Genomic DNA, 16927 nt, shown 5'->3' with positions numbered 1-16927 from the left:
CTTGTATTTTGCGGTAAATGAATCACAAACAGAAACATAAAAATAGCAAAAGATCGGCTTAAAACAAATCGTTTTGCTCGGCCGATTATATACACCATTCTATCCCGTTGCAAAGGTTCTTAAAAAATGAGAAGTAAAAATGAGAAGTAATAAATAAAGCTTCGTTCATATTTATTTTATTTCCTAACTTAAAAAAGAATTTGTGTATCTCTTATTAGGTTTCTACGTATTTTATTTATTTTTATTGATTACATTTTTCATTTAGTGATTTCGGATTCGAATCCTGGCAAGGCTTGGCGTACATATATAAAAATTTTGTAAATCATATTTTATCCGGCCGATACCTTCAAAATCACCTCTTTCTATACCCCAGAAAAAATTGGGGAAAAAAATCTTAAGTAAAACAAAATCATATCTTGTGATAAAACTGTCTGACTACCATTTACAGAGTGAAACTCAACAGGAAATAAATTTACTGTTGAGGTTAACTCAAGTACACCAGGCTTTCACAATTTTTTAATCTATTTAACATTAACTAGCATTTATAGAGACTATCGTAAATAGGTACTATGTTAAAATTAAAAAATTACAATTTTTTAATGTAATTATAAAATTGTCAAACTTACTTTGTTCAGGAAATCAATAATGCATTTTTTTTTACAATTTCAGCATATAGAGCAGGTTTTGTGGAGGTTGTAAATCGCTTATAAAGATTTTTTTGGTAATATTGTGTCTCGTATCCAACTCGAAAACAGATACAAATTCGAAGATTAACGATATAAAACCTCTGTAGAGATAGTATGTAGCATATCTTAGGGGTTTTTAAAGTATCTTAGCGCATAAGTTTTTAGGTTCAATTTAAGTTGAATGAAACTGCCAATGTTTTGTATATTTTTATACAATAAGCGAAAACCTTTTACACACTTTAGGAATTTTATTAAAATCGTCCAGTATTTAGTCAATTTTTTGCGTAAAATTATTTATATGAGAAAAGTAAGATGCCAGGAAAGGTTAGGGTAATAAATACAATAAAACATTTCCAAAGTAATTAAATCGGAAAAAATATAAATTTTGTAAGAAAGTAATTCTCACTCAGATGTAAAACATTAATTGTTCATTAAACTAAGTCAGTCCAAATGAACTGTTGAATAGGCCGACAGAAGTTTGAGAGTCAGAACCTAAACGATGTCTACAAAAAGGAGTTGAAATAAAAGATTCGCGTAAATCAATTAAGAAATTAATAATTAAAATAGTTTACACTAAAAATAAAAAATCATACTGTACTGGACACAGTTTGATAAACTCAAAAAAAAAACAGCCGTTTTTTAAAGCTAAGACTAAAAAAATATGCCATAGCCACATGATTGTTACACAACTACCAGATACCCGTTATTTTCGGAATAATCAGAAAAAAAAACGAAATTACTGTCATCTTTTAAACTTCTATAAAATTATTTATTCCACAATTAATAACCCTTAAGCAAGCATAAAAAGATTTTTAAAAAATGAAATGAGAGTACTATCCAAAAATACAGCCTTTACCAGAGGACATTATTAAAAAAAAAAGAACTATTAAAAAGTTGTCAACCACCTAAAAAGTTGTGAGTTAGTATCTCTAGCTTTCATCTGGGGCGGTCACTAGTTTGAGTACAGGTCAGTATAGCATTTTCACAAGGTATGAAGATCATTCATCAGTAATTGTTGTTGGGCGTCAGCCTTTTGTAGATGAATAATAAATAACTTGTTTATTCTTAATTCTTTCATAAAGTAAAAATTGATTTTAAAAGTGTATTCTGTTAGCTCGTCAAACAGTAGCAAATGAGGAAGAGCATATGCAATGAATGACTGGAATGCAATCACGATCTGGAAATAGCTAGTACCAACAAACTAATTTTACAAACAGTTGAAGCACGTTCTGACTGATTATTATTATAATAACTTATATAATAAACTAATAACGTATTTATTAATAACGTATCTTAATAACTAATAACGTATCCTATTGTGGTTGCGGGAATCATTTTCATTACCAGTAGGCTTTTCTCCATGAACTCTTCTACTGCACCTGTAGGTATTCGTACCCGAAGTTTACTGCACCTTATGAATGTGGCCGCACCTTCTATTTTTCCTGTTTATCCGTGTTCATATCCTCTGTGGACAATCACCTATGTACATTTCATGTTTGACCTCGTGAAATACAATAAAGAATCAATACCACCTATTTTCATTCAGCAAATGTTTCACCACATTCTTTTCAAGGCAAACCCGGACGCAGTGGTATACACAGATGGATCGAAACAGAACGATACCGTCGACTGCGCGTTTATTGTTAATGGCCGAATCTATATATTTGATTTACTTGGTATTATGAGTGTCTTTACTGCTTAACTGTACGCTATAAATAAGGCTTTCGTTAATCCTAAGCACCGTCGTATCCTTATTTGTAGCGAATCGTGTAGTGCTCTCCAAGCCTTGGAGAATCTTTATTCTACACATCCTATTGTTATCGACATCTACAATGCAATCGCAGCAGAGTTGAACCATCGGAACACACAAATGATTTTCTGCTTAAGTGGTTTGCTTATGAACATTTAAAGTTCTTGACGACGTCTAGTAATACAACAGAAACTTTAGACCATATTTTGGAGACGCAAAGCACAGTCTGGGTTATGGAAAACGTAAGTAAAACCATAAATATTTTTATTTTACATATTGTGTGTGTGTGTGTGTGTGTGTGTGTGTGTGTGTGTGTGTGTGTGTGTGTGTTACTACCTACTTTTTAGTTATGGTACTTAACATGTATACTACTAACAGGCTCTGGTAGAAAATTGTGCAATATCTAATAACTTTCGTAGATTATCCTCATTTATTGTTGGTCGACGGTTCTGAAAGGGTTTTTGTGTATTATAGGAGTTACTGAATAGCAAAGGTGTTATTACTCCATCTGCTTTCGTAGTGAAGGTTGCAACTCTGACTTCCATCCGTAAGCTTCTGTGTTTGAAGTCCGGTCAAGTTTTTTCACACGATATATTTCTCTTAGTCATAAAAAATTTTTTATACATATGAATGCTTAAATGAAAGTAATGAAGTTAATGAAGTAATGTGTAGAAAAAACAAAAAAATGCACCCAGTTTTCAAGAGGTTTGAATTTCAGTACATCTATTCTTTTCCCTTTTTAAAAAAATCAGCTACAACGTTTTGCTGTTCCTGGATATATTTAAAAACTCGTATTATATATTTTACCCAACCGGGTTGTCTAGTTGTAAAATCGTTGTTGCGAATCAGCTGTTTAAAATGATATTCGAAGTCGAAGATTCTAAGATTCATATCCTAGTAAAAGTAAGTTAATTTTAAATTTGAATATTAGAAAGTGGATACCGTGTACTTTATTGGTTGGAGGGGTTTAATTAATTGGTCGGCCAGAATCTGTTCAAGACTATACCTCATTTACATGTCATACATACAATTAAGCCATGGGATTGCTTATTGTTCACAATGGAACAGACTGCAACCTACACATTAGGAATAAAAAAATAGAAATAAATATATCTATGCCGGTAAAATAAATTGTAGTAGAATTAATCTAATGTTATTTCATATTTTTTTTATTAACAGAATTTTTTTTCAGTCATTAATTTTGAGTTTATGTTGTACATTATTCTTTCAGTTGTTTAAATATTTGCAGTTTAATTTTTAAATCCTTATGGCTTAATTCAATCAACTTATACATTTCTTCTCCTATTTGTCAATAAAATGGAAATGAAGTAATGCACTATCACCAGGAAAGAATTTCTTCGCGCTCTCAATCACCTTAATTTTGAAGTCTGAATCGTTTTATTTATTTATTTTATTTTTTTTGGTATTATAAAAGATTTTTTATATATTTAACATAAGACAAAGTAAAACGTTTAATATTCCAACGGAATCGTTTATTTACAGCGGCTGAACTAAAAAACAAACCCCAAATACTGAAAGGAAAAATATATGAAAATATAGAAGAATATTTTTACTAACAGAATCGTGAAAGTACTCACAGCAAGCAAATACGCGGAAAATACGTAAGCATTACCTCTAAGCAAAAAAAAAAAGATTGAACTACAAAGCGGAATTGTGTTAATTTGGCACGATTCCTGTAACAGACATATATTATTCATATTTAATATATATAAAACAAGTTTTCCTAACGGATTCATCATCGCTTCATCAACTACCGAATATAAACTGATGAATATTTTGATACATGTTCTTCTTACGGTTTAAGTGCACACTAAAAAGAGATTTTTTGAAATTCCAAATTTAAAGGGTTAAATGGAGTAACAATGAAATTAACTGGTTTTTTAATTTTTCTACAAAAAATATCACCTTGTAAATATCAACTTAAATAAGACATCAGCGTAAGACATCAATCTTCACGTGAATATTTCAGAACTCATTTCTACATTTTTTTAAATTAAGAGTTTAAAGGGTTAAAATGGATTTTTAATTTTTTTTTTTAAAACCCGGCTATTTTTTTAATTTTTCAGTATCAAATGAAGGCATCAACTTGATTTTTAGTATAATTTTCATGTAAATATCTAAAAACCAATTTCTTGATTTTTCGATATTCAATCTTGAAAGGGGTATTGAAAGGTAAAAATAATTAGTACAATGATTGCAAATTTCCTCCATTTCAGACAATACTAAACGAAATATTTAATAAATTGGTACTTACAAATATTCCTCGGAAAAATATTTAAAAACTGTTTCCGGGTTTTTTAATTTCAATTTTTTTAAGGGGTGCGATGGTGTATGGCACGGCGGCCCAACCAACGCAGCTACTGTTACTATACATGCGATGCGACTAGCTGAATCTGTCTTCGGTTACTTGACTAAAAAACATAAAATAATAGTAATTAAGAAAAAAAAAAGAAGAGTAATGAAGTATGTTCACCTCCTAGTGGTGCTTGTAGGGTAACGTTAAGAATGGACAAAATACATTTTAGGGTAACCAGTTATAACTAATATTTTAAGAAGGAGGACGACTGTTTTGAAAACTACATTCTTAGATTACTCAAAGTTATGGTCCTGTACTGACCAAACTACTACTCTGAAGAAATTACAATACACTCATGTTTTTTTATAAATTGAATAGGCTTTAATTTTTATTTATCAGTATTATTTTCAAAAGCATGAGTTTAATGAACACAGCGGGATCCAAAGGGTAGAACCCTCTGGCTAGACGGGAAGGGCTAGTGAAAGACCGCGACGGGAAAAGCAAATAGCCACATAGCGCGCAGAAGCCGTGACGGGGATGTCAGTATATAAAACTACATATCGTGACTGATTCATAATGAATGCCCAGCGAAAACTACTGATGAGAAATTAATTAATTCTTATATAAACGTTTGTCTTAAGGTGTAAGTGCAGACTACGAAAGAAGTTTTTGAAATTCCGAGTTTAAAGTGTTAAAATGAAGGAGCAATGAAATTTACAATTTTTTTTTCGGTAACAAATGAAGATATAATCTTTGATTTTTAACGTGTGTAACTTTGAATATCTTTCTTTTTCCTGTTTATCCTCCGGTAATTAGCTTTCAGATAATACTTAAGAGGATGAATGAGGATGATATTTATGAGTGTAAATAAAATGTAATCTATTTACAGTCTCAGTCCGACCATTCCTGAGATGTGTAGTTAATTGAAACTCAACCACCAAAACACACCGGTATCCACATTCTAGTATTCAAACCCGTATAAAAATAACTGAATTTACTGAATTCTGAAATAACTGAATTTACCTTGAATATCTAAAAATCAATTTCTAGATTTTTGAAATTCCAAGTTTAAAGGGTTAAAATGGGGGTAACTTAAATTTTACTATTTTCTGAATTTCTCTGTAACAAATGAAGATATCAACTTTGTTTTTGGTATATGTAATCTTCACATGAATATCTAAAAAATAATTAATAATTTTGTTTTAAATTTGACCTTGAAAGAGGGTGATGAAAGGCAATAAAATTTCGAACAATTTTTGAAAATTTTCTCTATTTGCGAGTATACTAAACGAGATATTCATTCAATTTGAGCTTGAAAATACTCTTCAAATAAAATCTAAAAATCATTTTCGTTTTTTTTTAATTTTAATATTTTAAGGGGTAAAAATCATACATTTTTAAAAAACTTTGTCGAAACTTTGTTGAATCAATCTTTATGAGATTTAGTAACACTGTGATTGTAATTTATGTTTCTGATTTTGATTATGTGTTTCGTTTCTTGTTATTCTTCCCGCGCATTAAAAACATAATTTTTTAATCTGAAAAAATCAAGTTTCCATTTTTCTAATTAATATGATTCTAATTTTATCGATATCTGTATTTTTAAATCTCTTTTGTAAAACTGTTTATTAATGCAAAAAAAAAAGTTGTTTCAAATACTTATAGCTTTCTTGCAATTATAACAACCTAAACTTTTTTTCTCAACTCAAGGTTGACATGTTTCATATAATATCTGTTATTCCTCACATTCGTTATTTAATATTGATTAATATATATTTTTTTTTAAATATCATACATACGCACATGCACAAATACACAGTGAGGGATCAGGTGGGTTGTAAATAAAAGCATTGTTTTCATTTTTTATCTGCTGATACAGATAACCTTTTTTTCGGAGCACAGTTCATTAGGTGAGGAAAATGGAAAATGGCCCACCAGAATTGATTTCCGAGTTTTCAGTAATCTACGTAAGAGAGATGAACATAAAATACTGATTAACAATAATGTTTTAATGAATGAAAGATATATTTATAAAGTTAAACTGGTATTTCAAACAAAGAAGTAGGATGAAGTATGTAGAAGTAGGATGAAGTAAGATGAACAAACAAATAATTAAAGGGTATATTCCGCTTGAATTCGACCGTTATAAATAAAAATATCTGAAATTTATGTTGATCAATTAATAATTCGTTTATTGATATTGCAGAATTTTTATAAAAATTCTATTTACAAATAAAATGATAGGTGTTGTTGACAGTCTTAAATTTACGGTTCTAAACAAAGATTTTTTAGTCTACTTTAATTCTTTTCTTTCAATTTTTTCTTTTTCACATAAACCTTACGAGCTATGTCTTGCTTAAATTTCAGCTTTTCTTTCTTTTTCTGTTAAGCCTCTGGAACCACCGTAAGGTATTACTTCAGAGGATGAATGAGAATGATATGCATGAATGTAATTGAAGTGTAGTCTTGTACAGTCTCAGGTCCACCATTCCTAAGATGTGTGGTTAATTGAGACCCGATTACCAAAGAACACCGATCCAATATTCCACCCATCCACCTATCTAGTATTCAAATTCGTATAAAGGTTACTACTGCCTTTATTAGGATTTGAACCTTAGAACTCTCGAATTCGAAATCAGCTAGCTGATTTGCGATGACGAGTTTACCACTAGACCAACCCGGTGGGTTAAATTTCAGCCTTACTTGTAACAAAAAGTCTAAGATTATGGTTGGAAAGTGTAATAAATATAAGATCAACTAGATATAGTATTAGCTGGAATAATAATTTGATATATTTGTTACACGATTAAATAAATAGCAGAATTTAAATATTAAATAACATACTATTGAGTTATTATAAATTGCATAATCTATAGTAACTTATTGATGTATAGGAGCCAAATTAATTCCCCAACTCACAAATCAAGATGGAACAATTGCTATGGATGACAATGAGTTAAATATAAATTCGATGGATAAATACCTTTACTTGGTGAAAATCCATAATAACAAATTGGAAAATGAAAACAAAAATAAATAAATTACAAGAGTTTTTGTTTTCATTTTCCAATTTACATATATAAATTCAATTAATCTTTAGAAGTACCTGTATATCAAATGAAGTTATTCTAAATGAAATTATTTCAAGACAGTACTATTACTATTGAAACAATAGAGAAAACAAGTATCTCAAGTTTCTCTTGGATAACATTTTCTAAAACAAAAAGGTTCTAATCATTTTGGTCTATCCCATTCCAGAAAATACTATTTTAAGAAGAAATAAGAAACTTACGAAATATTATATAAAAATTGAATTAAAAAAATTTAAACATAAAATAGTTCTATTTCCATTAGTAAAGCAACTTTTAAAATAATAGTTATAACTTTAAAACGATTTTACTTCTTTAAATATCACCTGAATTAAAGACCAAACGTAAAATATTATCTTACAATTTATGATTCAATTTATATTGAAATAATAAGTGAACGACTTTTGTTAGAAAGTCGAGAAATATAGAAACATTAGTTGTATACCCGGACGATTCAAAAAGGACTTTCCAACTTTAAAAGCGTATAAAAATTTATTGAGATAACTTACAAATTCGGTTGAGATATTATTTCATATAAAAACACATACTTTTTGAACTACAACCTTTTTTTAATCTTCCATGCATTCATTGAAATGTAATTTCTAGTACTGTTTATTTCACTTTTAGAAATGGGAAAAGCATTTACTTAAGAACGAAGAAAAATCAGTAACTCTCTAAAATTTAGGGTTTTAAATTAAATAGTCTTGTATAGATTTTGATGTAGCATTACAGTATATTTGATACTGGTATTTAATCATTGTTTTTTTTTTTGTTTTTTGTTTAGATAAAAGAAGAATCTCCTGAAGAAGTGGAGAAAGATCCAATTGATGTTGAAGAATCAATCAAAGAAGACCATATTGATAACTTAGGAAAGTCATCTAGATGTTTTAATGCTATCAATAGAAGTTCATTACAAGATACGGAAGAAAACTTATTTGATAACGAATCTTATACAACTGCTACAAATTATGGAGAAAGAAAAATATTAAGAGATGAATATACTATTTACGGTGAAAATGTTACTATAAAATTAAGAAAAATCAAAAATCAATCTGCATTATCACTCGTACAACATGTAATAATACAGCTTTATTTGAAGCAGAAATCGGTTTATATAATGATTTATCTAAACCTCGTGGACTTGCTTCTGCTGTACTTTGTCATCAGTCATCATTTCCATTTAATAATCTTCAAAGTGGAGTGCAACCAGTGACTTCTACTCACCCCGTTACGACTTCAGTATCGACTACCACGTCACTCTGCTCACCTAAATTTGAGAACATTTAATAACACATTTTTAGTGTGCAGCATTTACTAAGTAGTAATAATTATAATTTTATCATAAATTTTTTAACTGGACAGTACAGTCTACTAACCAAATTTATAATGGAATTTCGATAATAAATTTCGATTTACTGTTTTATATAATAAAAATGAACTATTACTTAATTGTGCTCAGTAAAGATTATCAGTTCATTTATGTAAACTTATATTTTCCTTGGGCCATAAATGGTAGCTCTGTAATTTTTCAGTACTATTAGAAGTAACATAATAAGCATATAGTAAAGTAAATAATAAAGATTTTAAAATTAGGAATAAATGATAAAACAGTGGTTTGGCTGCATGTCGTAGTTTTTGTTAATTTTTTTAGTCCTAAAATGAAGCCGCAATTACACATAGTTAATAATATATACTTCTGTTTTATTGATTTAAAATCTATTTTTTTAGATAATAAAAAAATTCAATTTTAAAAGATCTCGTAATTGTAATAATTTCTGTTCTTTTGTATGAAATCTAATGTAGTAAGAAAAAAATATTCACTCCATAATGAGAGTACAATTTTTAAATTTCATTCGGAAACCAAAAATTATATTTTTTGAAAGCCTATAATAAACTAAGTAGAGTTTAAATGTTTTCCCATTATTATCAGTTCGTCTATTCAAGATTTAGAGTCGAGTTTGAGGAATTAATTCTAACAGTTATTAAATATAATAGTAAATAACTATGAAATATTTTTTTATTTAAAATATTACATAATTAAATTTTTAGTTGTTTTAAATAATTAAACTTACAGATGATTTAAATCATAGCAACATCATTCGGTAGTTGTTACCACAACATAATTATTAAGTTTACTATTGATAAGACAAGAGATTAATATTAAAAAACACAGCTGCAAAAAAATAACATTATTTACAAATATTGCTCCATATGTAAGATAATTAAAGAGCGTGCGTTTGACAATCTTGTATATAGTATTTGTAGATAATATAATTTTCTTTTCAAAAAAAAAAATATATATATATATCAATCCCCCTGGCTTGTTTTATATATATATAAATACATCAATCCCCCTGGCTTGTTCCCTGTTTAGGGTCAGCCCTCCTAATATTTTTCTGCCACTCTTGGCGATTTTGTGTCATTTCTGGCGTTAAGCCCATTGTCAGCATATCATTATGGATGATTCGCGTCCAGGTAGTCGGTAGGCGGTCTCTGCCCCTCTTGTCTTCCTTTATGGCTAAAACCTTCTTTTCTTCGACGCATTACATGTTCAAACCAACGTAAACGGTCTTCTCGCATTTTTTGCTGTATTTCAGCTACTTTAAAGGTCCCTCAGATGTATTTGTTACGGATTTTGTCAAATCTCGTAATACCACCTGCCCATCGCAGCATTTTCATCTCCGTGACATGCATTTTTTTGTTCGCATTTCCTTATCCCCCAGCACGTAGATCCATGTAGCATTGCCGCTCTATCGGTTCGCTTATTCACGGTGCCTCTAGTTGTAATAGGTATTTTTGCGTCACAGAGGACTCCAGAGAGCGACCTCCACTTTAGCCAGCCTGCCGTGATTCTATTTTATAAATCTGTTTCAATGTTTGCTCTAACGTTGAATTCCAAGGTACTTGAATTCCTCTACTTGATTTAAGAGAGTTCCTTCGATAGTAGGTACTGCCTGAGTGTTGCTGTTGTTAATTCGTCTATATATGTAGCCTATGACACTCCCGGTAACGTAAGGATTCCAACGCGGGGTCATACATCAAATCGATTCAACTGTTGAGCTGCTACGGTGGAACAAAAATACATACTTACATACATACATGACACTTCTTTTTGGGTAGTCGTGTAATAAATTATAAAAGTATAAACCACAGTGAATATTTCAAAAATAATTTTAAAATATTTTAATTTTTCAAAGGTCGAAATTTAATTTTTAAAGATTCATAAGATTTTTTTATTAAGTTTTTTATTAATAAAAGTTGATTTTTTCTTTTTTCATCGACTTTATTAATCAATCTTTTCAGAATAGAATTTTCTATACGTTTTTTAAATAAAATTTTCGCATTTATTAGTCACTTAAATTATTCAAAGCAACTTTATTAAATTTCACTAAAACGGTTAAAAACTGATTTTCGACACCGAATTTTCCGTTTTACGTTGGATAACATGTAAACTGCGGGATATCCAGTTCTGGAACCTGTTATTTGTACAATGGCCTATTTTATTTTTTAGGAATCTTGTTCGTTTTTGATGTTTACTTTCTATAATAATAATAAATAAATTCTATAATAAATTCTCATAATAAAATTCTTATATTTTTATCTATCATTTATTGTGCAATCTAATTCCAGAGAGCAGAATTATTGATCATAAAGATGTGATGTAACTAATGAAACTCGTAATTCCTTTATAAATTATTCGATATTTTTTATACATAATTTTTATTACTGAATTAATAATTGCATATGCGGTTTAAATATTTTTGTAAATTATTAATTTAAAGCAGTGTGTGTTATTATACTTATACGTAATGATTTATTGTAAGGAAAAGCTACAAAACAAAGTGTTGAATTTTATCCTTAGTTGGGGTAGAAACCTGTTTAAATAATATGTAGTTCAGTTGTTGCGTTCTCAACAGGATTCAGAGGATGGGAAAGGGTTTTCCTTAACGAAGCCTAAGTCTTGCCTCATGTGGTTATTTATTATGATGTACCTCATGTGGTCATGTAGTTATTTATTATTTGAAGAAAAATAAATTTACTGCAGCATATATTTGAGATAGTTAATTCAAATTCTTTGATCAAAAAATAATGTACTGCTCAAAATAAATAATTTACTGATAAATAAATAATGTACTGATCAAAAAATAATGTGTAATCCTGAGTAAAGAGCTTTGAATGAGTTATAAGCGGGATGGTCCCCTATTTCCTGTAAGAGTCCTTGAAAAACTCCTTTGATTGGAATTATATATCTCTTCTTTGTTTTAGTTATATTCTCTTTTTTTAGATCATGCTAAGATTTTACAGTAACCTTTGAAGTTCTAATTACGAGTTTATCCGGAAACATTTTATCCTATTGGTTGGCTGTTCAAAAAGCCTAATAGGGCTGCAGTGCTTATAACGCTGAGTAGGTCAATAGAACTCTAGTGCTTGAGGTAAATCCCGGTCTTTAAAAACTTGTTAATGTGTAAATCCATAAACCTTTTCAGACGTGTAGATTTTTTGATATCCGTAAAACTTTTATGATTATCAGAATATACTTTTGTGTGCGTAATGTGCAATTGAGTAATTAATGCTGATGCAGTTTAGTTTCCAAAAAACTAATTATAGTATTAAAAGATATAGTTGAAATTTGCTATTTCCGATGTACTGCGATGTCGTAGGATTTCTGTTAATGTTTATTTTTTTCATTAATATGGGACTGGAAAATATTTAGAGAACTGCAGTCGAGCATACATGCTGCTTTAAGTCAGTTTAATAAAAAAAAGAATTGATGATTAATTTCATTCAATCATTTACTACCCTAATCTTGTTTTATTTATTTGAAAATTTTCGTCTAAAAATCTTCACTGTAAATCGTATAATTTAACTTGAAGATCAGAAAATGAATTTTTGAAATCAAATTTACTTCTTGCGCATTAAATAATGTATTTTCGATTTAAGTAGAGAAGTAAAATATATTGTTAGTGTGATTCCAAATAGGGTAGGTAACTCCGTTGCTAGTAAAGTAGTGAAGTTGTATGTAGGTAGGTTATACGTGTTTAGACAGATAAGTTTGTAATCTTGTTTTGTACGTGCCTGGCTGGTTGGAAGTCAACATTATACTCTTTTCCGGTTACGTTGAATCGTATCAGTTAAATCCATTTTAATACATTCGGTCATTTAAGACTGTCTTCTTTGTACAGGCAACGTGGATGTGTATGTTTATATACGTGATCGTGTTCTTTAAATAAATTATTACGGATTCGACAACTTAAATATTCTACTAAGAATATTTAATGGAGCTAAAAATACTTAATATTATTAAAATATTTATACTCGCACGCCAACACACACACACACACACAAAGAGAGAGAGAATTTATATCAAAATTATATAATTATGTCGTCTTAATTTCCCCTTCTTCCTCTGAAGGATTAAGCTGTGTAGAGCCGATGGTTTTGGGGAACTCGAGTATCTCCTGTGCTTTTGTCGATAATAATCAAAACCTTTCATGCAGACTAAACTTCAGCACAACTAATGTCGGAATTATACTTCATTATTTAAATTTCAATTTATTAAGATGAGTGTGGACTTCATTTTTCCTTCTCTTACTTTTTAATTTTCTACTAATTATGTTTTCCTCTGCCCTTTCACTCCTTTTCTTAACTAATTTCAAAATAATAAATTATCAAAATTTATAAGTGCAATTATCTTAATCTTTCAGAAAATTCCATATCAGGTTATCACCATGCTCTGTATATTCTTTAATTTCTTATACTTTTTATCTCTACTTATTAATTCTAATTCAAATACTCACGGATGAATTCCTTATTCTCGTTTAAATCCCATTAATCCCCGTGGAAATCAAAATCTGGAGTTATATTAGTTTTTTATTTTTAATGCATTATAGCTTTCTCTATAAGAAGATTGTAAATTACAGCGAGACGAAGAAGAAGGATTGGGGCAAAATGGATGGAGGCAATGGTGGTGTAAGGGACTTGCCGCCAAGCAGAATACATTATGATAAGGAGTAATAACATCGAACAAATAAAATATACCTTCAAGCCGAATAATTTTTTGAGTAGTTCTAATTGTGTAAAATCAATGGAAGCTGAAGTTCTGTTTAAATTATTTTTAATTAATATTAATATATTTGGATGATAATAATAATGTTTGTATATATATTTTTAGAATAAAATTTATAATTACTTTTTTCAGTATTATTTGTAATTTTGAAATTTCATTATATTCTTTTTCTGATGTACTTCAAATAAATAAAATTAACAATCCTTTGTTTATAATGTAAAATTAATATTGAAAAAAATTTTACTTTAAACATTCTATGTACCATATTACGTGAATACGGTATAATTAAAATGTTAATTTATTTAAACTGTCAGAAAAGCGAATATCGCAGTATTATTATGAATTTCCAGTAAAAGAATTTATGAGAGAATACATCAACAAATAACAAGCGATACAGCGGTTATAACATTTTTCAAGTAATGTCGACATATAATACCAGACATCCCACTATACGATGTATACTTACCAGACATCCCACTTATTTTATTTTCAAAGAGTTTAATTTAAATACAGATATTTTTTTAATAACAAATAAATTTTAATATTAAAAATGATATTGAAAATAAATATATAGCAAAATAACATCTATCAATGAATTCACTTTTTTAATAAAAGAAAGATGAAAAGAATAGTAGAAAACAATCATCTAAGGAAAACTCTACTGCAGTTAATATTCAATAAATTACGTCAATATACCTGCAGAAAGAGTAAATGGGAAATTTATTTAAAGTTCTTACTGAGTGTAGACAGTGCATATTATGTACTAATACTGTGTTTGCTTAGAAAGGGATAATTATTTGTCGTAGTCTTTTTAAAACTGATGCGTGAAAAGTATTTATAACACAAAAGGTAATAATTAAAGTTGCTGTTTCTGAATTTAATAATGTTAACTGTAATTTTCCGCTTTGAAATATTTTTTGGTAATACATATTTTATTAAAATGTGGAATACTGCATTTTGGCGGACGCAAAGAGCTGATATCCACCAGTGTATCAGCTAGTAAAGAAGACCGAGGGAAAACTACGTTTTTCCACCCTTCTCTGGTAAAACCGGATTTCGATCTTATTAAATATTCGAGTTATTTGTGTCATGAGATACATCCTGTAACCACAAAATTCGTTGATAACCATAAAATTATAGCACCTTAAAAAAATATTTTAAGAAAAAGAGAAAATATTCCTTTGTATGATATTCTGAAAGACTCTGAATATCTACTGACTGATTTGCTGAGTAAGGGGATCGAAGGCAGCAGCATTCCCCATGTTCCTGTAATTAGTGTGCCTGTAGCTTGTTATTTACATCACGATATATCCTTAATTGTAAGCCAAAAACAGAATGGAGCTAGCAGACAGTATCGAGGGGATTAATTAAAGTATAAAATATGTGTGTGTGTGTGTGTGTGTGTGTGTGTGTGTGTGTGTGCATGTGCGCGCGCGCAGTGTAATATATTAAATTTATTTATTTATCAGTTTTCATTTAATTATTTATTTCTTTGTCAGCGCTTTCGTTATGATAAACCACTTCATCAGACGATATTATCGTATAAAATTAGCTGTTAAAAATTATAGAGCGCACTAGCTGTCGTTAAAAATCAAAGTATCTGAATCTACTGGCTTTAATCTTTAACTGAGAACGGTTATACACTTGTGTATATGGGAGATAAAGGGCATCACATCACAAAATGCTAATTTTATAGGAGAAAAAAGTGGAAGTGTTTTTAATTAACAAAGTGGAATTAACAAATTGGATTAACAAAGTGGAAGTGTCCAGCTACCACTTTTTCTACAAAAGTTATTGTTCGATTTTGTTTGGGTAGTCATCACAACCTTCCGTAATAACATTTAACACTACAGTTTATTGAAATTTCAGACTGTTTTAAAAATACGGAACATAGTGCTTTTTACTTCAGTAATAAAAAATGGAAATAATTATAGATGTTTGTGGAAAAAAAGCAGTCCTTCCTTTGTTTGAAGAAGAATAGGGTAGAACAATAATGCAAAATAATAAATATTTTATTCATTAATGTATGTACCTTTTTATTTATAATTTCTAGAGTAAAAGAAATTAAAATAATTTAACAAAAGAAAGAATTTTGATCAATTATTAACTAAATACCATGTATTTATATCAAAATAATAATAAAAAATTAATTATGAATTAAATTATAATTGTAAAACGAAATTTTAAATAAAGTGGAAGTGGTAAAAAAACAGCTTATAAAAAAAAGTTATTATCAAATACTCTATGTAACTTAACATAGCCTACTAAGAAAATCCAAAGTTTTGTAATAACAATAAATTTATCATGAAAGCAAAATGAAAAATAATTACTATCAGTTTGATGTATCGTTATTAATTAACTCATTGTTTGCATTATAAAATATAAATAATCGTTAATGAAAACGATACGTTATTACTTCTAGTGGTTATTAGAAGAAATTATTGATGACATTACCCTTTAAAACAAGAAAATAAAAATTATTATTACAATTTTCAGGCATTGTCTTTCTCCATCACAATCGTCGGCTGAACACCGCAGCTGTAACAATGAAGCTCCTGCAGCGTTTTTGTTGGGAAGTGTTTGATCACCCACCATACAGCCCGAACTTGGCTCCATCCGATTTTCACCTCTTTGATCACATGAAACGCTGGCTAGGAAGACAAAATTTCGACACAGACATCGAGTTGCAGACCAGCGTAGAAACATGGCTGAAAACACAGGGGTTCCGTTCTATAACGAGGGTATTGGAAAGTTGGTACCACGCTACGACAAATGTCTAAATCGGAGTGGCAACTATGTAGAGAAATAGCGTAACTATGTAAGTAGTGGTTACAAATAAAAAACCTTTTGTTTTCACTGTGGTTTTAATTTCGTGACCGATCGGACCTTGAAAAAAAATAACCCTCGTATAAACTGTAATATAAAATGCTAAAGAAATTTTTAGGGCCTTTTTTCTTAAGTATAATTGAATATTGCGTGTTGGTGTTTTCTGATGAAGACACGTAATGGAATGGAATG

At 29.3% G+C, this 16927-nt stretch overlaps 1 protein-coding gene across 3 annotated transcripts in view; it reads left to right on the top strand.

Moving 5' to 3' along the window:
• LOC142326979 (uncharacterized) overlaps positions 1-16721 on the top strand; it is a 226633-nt gene extending 209912 nt beyond the window's left edge. For 2 of the 3 annotated variants that reach the window (XR_012756881.1, XR_012756882.1), the window contains exon 2: positions 16406-16721. Coding sequence is in view for 1 of the 3 variants with exons in the window: in XM_075369711.1 (XP_075225826.1) it covers positions 8627-9055 (429 nt within the window). In the remaining 2 variants the exon portion in view is untranslated. Of the gene's footprint in view, positions 1-8626; positions 9211-16405 lie in introns of those variants that run through there. The other variant, XM_075369711.1, reaches the window with a different exon arrangement.
• The last annotated feature ends 206 nt before the right edge of the window (positions 16722-16927 follow it).

This window comes from Lycorma delicatula, chromosome 6, assembly GCF_047948215.1.
Source record: "Lycorma delicatula isolate Av1 chromosome 6, ASM4794821v1, whole genome shotgun sequence".
Classification (NCBI taxonomy): domain Eukaryota; kingdom Metazoa; phylum Arthropoda; class Insecta; order Hemiptera; family Fulgoridae; genus Lycorma; species Lycorma delicatula.
This window is presented reverse-complemented; position numbering and strand designations above follow the sequence as displayed.